The sequence below is a fragment of the Vicugna pacos genome, chromosome 35 (genome assembly GCF_048564905.1).
Source record: "Vicugna pacos chromosome 35, VicPac4, whole genome shotgun sequence".
Taxonomy (NCBI): Eukaryota; Metazoa; Chordata; class Mammalia; order Artiodactyla; family Camelidae; genus Vicugna; species Vicugna pacos.
In genome coordinates, this window is record NC_133021.1 from 27626613 (window position 1) to 27636754 (window position 10142).

General features: G+C 46.6%; 1 protein-coding gene across 1 annotated transcript; it reads right to left on the bottom strand.

Moving 5' to 3' along the window:
- Positions 1 to 5597: 5597 nt before the first annotated feature.
- Positions 5598 to 7701, bottom strand: LOC102527851 (death domain-associated protein 6-like). Its single transcript, XM_015243283.3, is given in 3 exon segments — positions 5598 to 5704; positions 5707 to 6543; positions 6546 to 7701. Coding segments are annotated over 3 exon segments (2100 nt in total).
- Between the last annotated feature and the right edge of the window lie 2441 nt (positions 7702 to 10142).

The window sequence follows — 10142 nt, forward strand, 5'->3', positions numbered from 1 at the left end:
ACTGGGCCTGGGTTTCTGGCCTGAAGGCACATCTGGGCTTCTGTCACTGGCCCCGAAGGCACACCCTGGGCCTGGTTGACTGCAACTGAAGGCACACCCTGGGCCTGGTTGACTGCAACTGAAGGCACACCCTGGACCTGGTTTTGCCCTGAAGGCGCACCCTGGGCCTGGGTGTGTGGCCTGAAGGCACATCTGGGCTTCAGTCACTGGTGCCAGAGGTACACCCTGGGACTGTGTCACTGGCCCTGAAGGCACATTCTTGGCCTAGGTTAGTGGCCCTAAAGTCACACCCTTGACCTGGGTCCTTGTCCCTGAAGACACACACTTGTCGTGGATCACTGGCCCTGAAAAAACACCCTGGGCCTTGGTCACTGGCACAGAAGCCTTACCCTGGTGACTGGCGCTAAAGGTACACCCTGGCCCTGAGTCATTGATGCTGAAGGCGCACCCTGGACCTGAGTCACTGGTAAAGAAGGCACATACTGGGCTTTGGTCACTAGCCTGGAAGGCACACCATGGGCCTGGGTCACAGGTGCTGAAGTCTTACCATTTACCTGGGTCACTGGCTCTGAAGTCACACCCTGGACCAGGATAACTGGTCCTGAAGGTACACTCTTGGCCTGGGTCACTGGCCCCGAACAAACAACCTGGGCCTGGGTCACTGGTGCAGAAGCCTTACCCTGGGCCTGGGTCCCTGGTGCAGAGGACACACACTGGGCCTGGGTCACTGGTGCAGAGGGCACACCCTGGGCCTGGGTCACTGGTGCAGAGGGCATACCCTGGTCCTGGGTCACTGGTGCAGAGGGCACACCCTGGGCCTGGGTCACTGGTGCAGTGGGCACACCCTGGGCCTGGGTCCCTGGTCATGAGGCACACATTTGACCTGGGTCATTAGCACTGAAGACACACACTTGTCCTTGGTGACTGGCCCTGAAGACACACCCTCTGCCTGGGTCGATGGCCATGAAGAAACACCCTGGGCTGGGTCACTGGCCTTGATGACAAACTGTGGGTTGGGTCACTAGCCCTGAAGGTACCCCATGGTCCTGTGTCTGTGTTGCAGAAGGCACAATTTATGCCTCAATCACTGGCACTGAATTAGCACCCTGGGCCTGGGTCACTGGCCCTGAAGACACACTCTTGGCCTAGGTCACTGGCCCTCAAGTCACACCATTGGCCTGAGTCACTGTCCCTGAAGACACACCATGGGCCTGGATCACTGGCGCTGAAGACACACCCTGGACTTGGGTCACTGGCGCTGAAGACACACCCTTGGCCTGTGTCACTGGAGATGAAAGCACACCCTGAACCTCAGTCACTTTCGTAGAAGGCACACCCTAGGCATGAGTCACTGATGCCTAACGGACACCCTTGGTCTGGGTCTTGACCCTGAAGAAACACACACAGCCTAGGTCACTGGTCCTGAAGACACACCTTAGGGCTGGGTGTCTGGCCTGAAGGCACATCTGGGCTTTGGTCAGTGGCCCCTAAGGCACACATTGAGCTTGGGTCACTGGCGCTGAAGGCACACCCTGGGACTGTGTCACTGGCCCCGTAGTCACAACCTCGGCCTGGGTCACTAGCCCTGAAGGCCCATGCTTGGCCTTTAGTAGTGGTCCTGAAGTTACACCCTTGACCTGGGTCACTGGACCTGAAGACTCACACTTGGCCTGGGTCACTGGCCCCGAAAAAACACCCTGGGCCTGTGTCACTGGCACTGAAGGCAAACCCTGGCCTGGGTCACTGGTGCTGAGGGCACAACCTGGGCCTCGGCTTTTGTTTGTTAATGCCCACCCTGGGGTTGGGTCACTCGCATGGAAGTCACATCCTTGGTCTGGGTCACTGGCTCAGAACACACGTGATTTTCCTGGGTCAGTGGCGCTGAAGTCCCACCCTTGATCTGGATCAGTGGCTCTGAAGTCACAACCAGTGCCTGGGTGGCTTGCACACAGGTGCACCCTGGCCCTGAGTTACTAGCGCTGAAGGCACACCCTGGACCCGGGTCGTTGGTAAAGAAGGCACACGCTGGGCTTTGGTCAGTAGCACTGAAGGCGCTCTCTAGGCCTGGATCGCTGGTGCAGAAGATGCTCACTTGGCCTGGGTCACTGGCCCCGAAAAAACACCCTGGGCCTGTGTCTCTGGCACTGAAGGCAAACCCTGGCCTGGGTCACTTGGCCTGGGTCACTTGCCCTGAACACACATTTGACCTGGGTCACTGGTCCTGAAGTAGCACCCTGGGCCTGGGTCAGTGGTCCTGAGAGCACACTCTTGGCCTGGGTCACTGGCACCGAAGGCACACCCTGGACTTGGGTCACTGGCCCTGAAGGCAACCTTGGGCCTATGTCACTGGGCATGAAATCACAGCCTGGGCCTCGGTTACTTTCTTAGATGGCATACCCTGGGCCTGGGTCTCTGTTGCTGAACGCACACTCTGGACCTGGGTTATTGGCCCTGAAGTCACATCTTTGGCCTCGGTGACTGACCCTGAAGAAACGCACATAGCCTGGGTCACTGGCCCTGAAGACATCTCCAAATTCAATTTTACTGCTCCAGACGCCATATTTGATATTCCTTTATATAAATAAACCTATCCTGGTCTATGTCTTTGATTTCCTGGAAACCCTGAATAAAAGGTTTCAGTCCAGAAACTTTTTTTTTTGTACTGCAGCAATAAAAATGTTTCCAAAGGCAAGAAAAACATTGACTAGTAGGCTCTTTATTGTAGAAATAGGAGCCACTGAGCACTTTTCTTTTCTCAAGCTTTTCAGAATTTTTATTGTACTTAAAGCAGCCTAGAAATGTTGAAATACTTGATGCTCCAATTAAAATACCTATCATCTGTTTAGTGATGGGCACTACACTGTGCACTGAGAACACAGAAATGAAGTAAATCAGTTCTGTTCTTAAGATGCTTATAGTCTTGAGTGGGTCTCAGGGTTACATAAGTAAGTGCAGGATTAGATAAATTTGTTTTGTTGCCATAAAAAGCCAAACTCAAGATGAGCTATTAGAGAATTTTTAAATTGCAGAATAATCAAGTTTAAAAGAAAACAAAAATCACAGAGACAGAGCTCACTTTAGTATCCTCTCTCTAAAATTCCACCAAGCAGATTTTCATGTCTTCCCCAAGAAAGTGGCTTCAGACCACAGGGCTGGCAAACTATGGCCCAAGGCTCAAATCCCACCTACATCTTGATTTTTTATAAATAAAGATTTATTGGAACACAGCCATGCTCATCATATACATACTGTTTACGGCTGTGCCATCTGACTACATCAGAGCTGAATAGCTACAACAGACGTCACGTGGTCCCCGAAATTGAACATATTTACTATTTTTTTAATTAAAGTATAGCCAGTTTACAATGCTGTGTCAATTTCTGGTGTACAGCATATGAACATATTTACTATTAATCCTTTACGGGAAAAGCCTGCTAACTCCTCCATCAGATGATTAACTTGGCAGTCCTGTGTCTAAGCAACAAGCTGGACCCAAAGGTTAATAGTTGGCTGCTTTGAAATCAGTATTAAAGGAAATGAAACAACCCATGAGGCAATTTTATGTCCAACAGCTTGACAGTGGCTTTCCCTCCGCTTAGCCCATGTCTGTCTTGTTTGCTTGGATAATGTCGATTGTCTGCACCTGCAGGGAAGGTGGTGCACACCTGACCATCAAACTATTCATCATAGCCCTCCACGTGTTTTTTGTATGTCCCCCTTTTCCTCAAAACCCAAAATATTTTGAGGTCCTTTGAGTCATCAAAATGCAAATGGCACAATGAAAACCTTGACCCTAGTTCCACCTGCCACATGACTCCCCAATACATGATTCTCAGCAAATCCTTTTCTTTGTGTTACCCTGATTTGGTAAATGTCATAAAAAAAAGTATCAACTATTTTCTTGAGAGATTTTCTTGTAGTCTTTGTAGAAGGGAATTATTCCCTCAATATCAATGTCTCGCATTCTGCTTTTCTAATTTCGCCTCCTGCCAGTAACAGGTGTTCTCATTTGTTTACAAATACTTCCTTGTGCACCTTAACAATTTCCCATGAGACAGCAGATTCCTTAGTGCCATTTAATTTGGAATCACTTACACGAGGTAGACCTGCATTAAAATATTATCAGTTACTCCCAAATAGATCATTAGGCAACTGAACAAGCTATAATAACTTTTTTTTAAGTGGGGGAGATAATTAGGTTTATTAATTCATTTAATGGTGGTACTGGGGATTGAACCCAGGACCTTGTGCGTGCTAAGCATGTGCTCTACCACTGAGCTTATAATAACTTAAAAGTACCCAAAAATCTAAAGGTGTTCAAAAGAAAGTAGTTTAGAATGATAAATAACTTCCTTAAAAATAAGAAGTCAGCAGTGTTAAAATAGGTGTTTCTCATAGAAGTACAGGATAAGATAAGAAGATACTGGTATGTCCTAAGTGAATGTTGATTCTGGGGTGGGGGGACTTGACTTGGTTTATGTTTGCTGTTTGTTGTGTTTTGGTTTGGTTTGAAAGATGATACTTTGATCGAGCTACTCCTTCGCCCCACATTTATAAGCTTCCCGCTGTGACTACAGGTTAAACCTGGGCTCTTGAACAAACTGACCCTAGTAGTCTGCTTGCTGATCCTCAATATCACTTTGACCTCTGTGCTTTGATGTTTTAAAGCCAGAATGGCTCTGGGTCAATCAGAAACTTACCCCTTCATAAAAATTGTTCCTTCCTGACATTTTCTAATGATACTTCCCAGCTTTCTTGACATAACTTAATCCCGACTTATAAATGAGTTTGAGCCCCAAGAAACCCCTAATATAAATCTAACCCTGATGTTACACATTCTGACTTTATATTCAAAAAAGAGTCGGGAAGAAATGGTGATTTTTCTCTGGAGTTTCTGTCTGCACCTGTGTCATCCGTAAGTCTTCCTAATGACCTACAAATTTGCTTTTAAAAAACGTCTTCAAAGGGAACAACTTAAAGTAAATACTAATTCTTTTCTTGAGACACTGTGGAGAGTTCGCTCATATACAGTGTTTCTTTTTCCTTTTAACTTCCTCTGAGCAAGGCCTTGTCACAAGTCGATTGGAGAGGTCCTAAAAGCCTGCTGATGACAGCTGTGAGGAGGAGAAGGAATTAACACACACTTCAGAAAAACAAGCTTAGCAGACAAGTCCCTACACTTAACAGAGGATGGTAAGCTCTTCTCCCAGACGTGCTATTTCCTCTGAGACTCTAAGGAAAGGATATTTTCACTAAAACACAAGAAAAAGATGTTGTGAGCAGACATCCTTTGTTTAGATTTATTTGTTCAAAAGCCCAGGTTTAACCTGTCGTCACCAAGTGGGACAATCATAATTAACAAAGCCTACCTGTCAAAAAATGTTGAAATTGGGTGTGATTTCTTTTTTTTAACACTAAGAAAAGAACTTTATTGTTTATTAATGTTTCTGTGTAAAACTTAAGCCTTTTTTTTTTTTTAAAAAAGAAACCACCAAAAGGAGTTTAGCTCAGTCCATCCCTTCCTCTGTCGTCTGCTTCCCACCATCCTCCAAATACTATTCCAAAACATTTTGGAGGCAGGGAGGAGGGGGAGGCAGCTAATCAGAATCTGAGAGCACGATGATCTCCTCTGGATCGCACTGTGTGGCCACACTCATCTCATAAGTACCAGGCCTGGAGGGTTGTGATTGGGGGGTTTGGGACAGCGGGGTGGAAATGGACTGCAGAGGGAGCTGGTCACCAGGCCACGGCTAGGAGAGTCCACCCTCCCTGAGGAATCAGCAACGGGAGCCCTGGAAGCCAAGGGGGAAGGTGGGCTGGGCAGCATACATGTCTCCTTCCCATTCTTCCCACGCAATGCCCTTTGCCTTTCCACATGGCTATTTCTTAATGGCCCTGCTTCTGTTTGCTTCTCCATCCGAGATTTCTTGTGGGGAGGACCGGCATCTCGCCAGGTGTGAGGAGAGACACCTCCGTTGAAGGAAGTGGAGGTGACCATGGCTGCTCCATTCTCCAAAACAGTGGTGAGGGGTTCCTCTGATTGCTTCCTGGAAGAGGAAGCATCCCTCTTCTCAGGAGAAGGGGTAGTATCCAGGAGCAAGGCTTCAATCTGTAGCTCGAAGAGCTGAGACATAGGGCTCTCTTCCTCCAGGGGCAACTCCTCGAGGTGTTCTCCACTGCTTTCAGCATCTGTGCTGGAGAGGGCTGGGGGCTCTTCCGACAGTGAAGATGGTGACACTGCAAGTCTTTTGTTTTGCTGCTCCCCTGAAGACCTACTGATCCCTTTGCTAGGTTCCAGGTTCTTTTCAGTGGAGATCTGTAGCGGGGACATGGGGCTCTTATCTCCATCCTTACCTGCTTCCTCCTCCTCCTCACTTTCCTCATTTTCTTCATCATCTTTCTCAGCCTTGGAGGTGGTAGGGCATTCCTGGGATGCCATCCCACTAGGGCCCTCACCAGAATCCAAGGAGGCTTTGGGGGGATCTACAGAGCGGGAAGAGGTGGCTTGGGGGAGCTGGGCTCTTCTCTTCTGTCTCTCGCCCCCTCACTCTGGTCTTGCTTCATTGCATATTTAGAGATGACCTCATCCAGACGGCTCATAGCCAAGCTCCGGTTCTCCCGCAGGTGCTGGGCGAGGACAGGATCTGACAGTGTGGGATCAATGTCTGGCCTGTAGTCATCTGTGAGGTGACAGCCAAAGTTGTAGATGAGATCAAGGTGGCAACGCTCCTGTAACCTGATGCCCACATCTCGGAAGGCATCCTGAGCCATCAGCTGAAGCTGCTGTCAGGGGAGGCCAGGACTGTGCCGAGCAGATGCCTTCTCTACGGCCCGCAGCACATCTCCATGGTCAGGGAAGGTGTCAAGCCCTGGTTTGTTGATGAGCTGCTCAGTGTGCCTGTTCACCTCTGGGTAGCGGGTACCACGGTAGGGGATGCGCTGCTCTACGACCCGACCTGGCAGTGAAGAGCAGTCTTTCAGCTCACACAGCCGCCCAAAGAGGCGGATCAGCTTACGCTTCAACCTTGCCTCCTGCAGGTAAGTGGAGTCTGGGTCGTCCAGTTCTGAGAGATCCAGCTCCTTTTCCTGCATCCGCCGGATCTCCGCTACATAGAGTGCTAGCAGCTGCTCCAAGCGCTGGATCTGCCGCCGGGAAGCACGGGTCCTTGGGGCCTCAGAGGCAGTGGTCTCAGCATTTGTGGGGTCCGAGGAGTCTGTGGGAGGGTTATTCCCAGAGGGCCCACTAGAGGTGGCGGCAGCAGGGGCCAGATTCAGCTGCTTCTTGGCTGAGTGGGCCTTGAGGACAGTGCAGAGCTCATTAATGTAGACATAAAGCTTAGCTGGTCGGCTCTGAGCCCGAGAGAGGACCTGAGAGAGGATGTTGCAGAACTCCGCTGAGGCCAGAAACAGAGAGTGGGCACGCTGCTGCTGGTTATAGAGGAAAGGGATCACCTCCAGGTGGTCCACTGTCTGCGTCTTACACAGTTCAAGGAACTCTTTAAACAGCTTCTCATTCTCCAACCTGTAGCATTTCTTGCCACCCGAACTACTGCTTCTTCTGGCCACATGGGGCTGGGAGGAGCCAGGGGCTTCTGCCTCGGGTGAGGCCAGATTCGGGGGTGGGTGGGAGGGCCCTGGCTGAGCAGCTGCTTCGTCTTCATCATCATCATCCAGCACGATGATGCTGTTAGTGGTGGCCATGGGGGATCAAATCCCCTGGAGGGAGAAAGTGTTGGGGATTTCGTAATTCCTGCTGGAAGGGGATGGGGCCTCAGAAAGAGCCCCTCCAGCACAGCCCCATCCCATCATCTCACACATTTTCCAGTCTTCCTGGGTTTCAAAAACACCCAGCCATGCTCAACAGTGTCCTCACTGCCTGTCTTCAGCAACCATTAGTACCATATGTTTTTCTGGACCTTTACTGTGGGAGCCCCAAACTGTCTGAAAACCTTAAGTCCCACTCCCAGCTCTACCCCTCACGTCGCTGTCCGGTCTTTCGGTTGCGTTTCCGTACTATTTCTCATAGTTGGCAAGTTGATTCTTCCTCCCTGAGCTGATCACACCCTGCAAACCTCTTCCTCATCCTGGCTTTAAAACACCTTCCCTGAAACAAACTGGGGACTTGTCAGTTCCTGCAATAAACATTGCGCTTTCTTCATCACAACCCGGTGTCACTAGACTGGCTCTACCGCGCTTGGACGAGGGATCCAAGTTTGGTTTGGTAACAAATGGAAGGAGACTGGGGTGAAAGAGCAGACAAATGTGAGATCACAAAAGCTTTGTATGCTCAGTAGTCTATATAATGACTTTTTAAAAACTTTATCCCATACAGTTTGGGGGAATCAAAGAGAATCTAAAGAAGTGAAGATTAAAAAAAAGATGAAAAACATGTAAGAGGTATTTACATATCTGACTATAATATATGATGAATTGTTTAGTTTCACAACAAATATGACAACATTTATAAAATTAACACATCTTTGAACATAGGTACATTTGAGGCTTTTTTCACTCTTGATGGTGAATTTCATTTAAAACTATAAATATGGGGATGTTTTGGAACAACAAATGACAGCTTCCATGTCTTAAAGCTAACATTTATGCATTCAGTAAACTCTAAGTGCTTCTGTCCTTTCATGCCTATAGTCTATCTCGGTTCCACATTTTTATGATTTTAGATTCTGACTTCTACCAGCACCCTACTGCAGTCTGGCTTGAGTGGGTCGTGAATCATCAATCTTTCTCAGCATCACCTTGAGACTTCCTCTGTGAGGCAGTTCAGGTGAATGTCAACTGAACACTCTCCTAAAAATAAAATAAAAGTACATAAATATGCATTGAGTGCTTTAAAAATTGAACTGTAAACACCCAATGCAAAAACAGAAGAGAACTATAAAAATGTGATTTTGTAAGGGCCTTTCAAGTTCTTAGAGAAATAATTCTCATAGTATACAGAGTGATAAAATACATATATATTTTTTTTAACTGTACTTTTTCTTTAATCGAAGTATAGTTGATTTACAATATTGTTTCTGGTGTACAGCATAGTGATGCAGTTATATATTTATATATATTCTTTTTCATTATAGGTTATTACAAGGTATTGAATATAGTTCCCTGTGCTATACAGTAAGACCCTGATGTTTATCTATTTTTTAAAACATTTTTATTGAGTTATAGTCATTTTACAATGTGTCAAATTCCAGTGTAGAGCACAGTTTTTCAGTTATATATGAACATACATACATTCATTGTCATGTTCTCTTTTGCTGTGAGCCACCACAAGATCCTGTATATACTTCCCTGTGCTACACAGTACAATCTTTCATCTATTCTACATTTTGAAATCCCAGTTTCTTCCCACCCCCTGCCCCCCTGTCAACCACAAGTTTGTATTCTATGTCTATGAGTCTGTTTCTGTTTTGTATTTATGTTTTGTTATGTTTTTAGATTCCGCATATGAGTGATCTCATATGGTATTTTTCTTTCTCTTACTGGCTTACTTTACTTAGAATGACATTCTTCAGGAATATCCATGTTGCTGCAAATGGCATTATGTTGTCAGTTTTTATGGCTGAATAGTATTCCATTTTATAAATATACCACATCTTCATTATCCAGTCGTCTGTTGATGGATATTTAGGCTGTTTCCATGTCTTGGCTATTGTAAATAGTGCTGCTAGGAACGTTGGGGTGCATGTGTCATTTTGAAGTAGGGTTCCTTCTGGATATATGCCCCAGAAATTATTATTTATAATTATATCTAGACATAGAAATGTGCAATGAATACCATCTGGAGAAAATCAGACTTTTTTGGGTTTTGGGGCTTTTTTCTTTTCTTGCCTCCAGATAATTCTAGTGGCTTTAGACCCTGCAAATAATTAGTCCAGAGTTTCATCTCCCAGCAAAATACAAAATTGATATCTGGAGAACATAAATGCCTATCACTTGAGAGGCATTTGAATAAATAGATTGACGTTATCTCTGGTCTTTTAAAAGCAAATCGAAGAAGGAAATTTCAAATTTTATCTGCCATCATTCTATTTTGAAAGCATATTGTCTATCCTTAACTCAAACAATATGCTATGTTGAAGAAACAAATAAACATGGTCCAAGGGATAGAGATAGCACTGCTTTCTTCA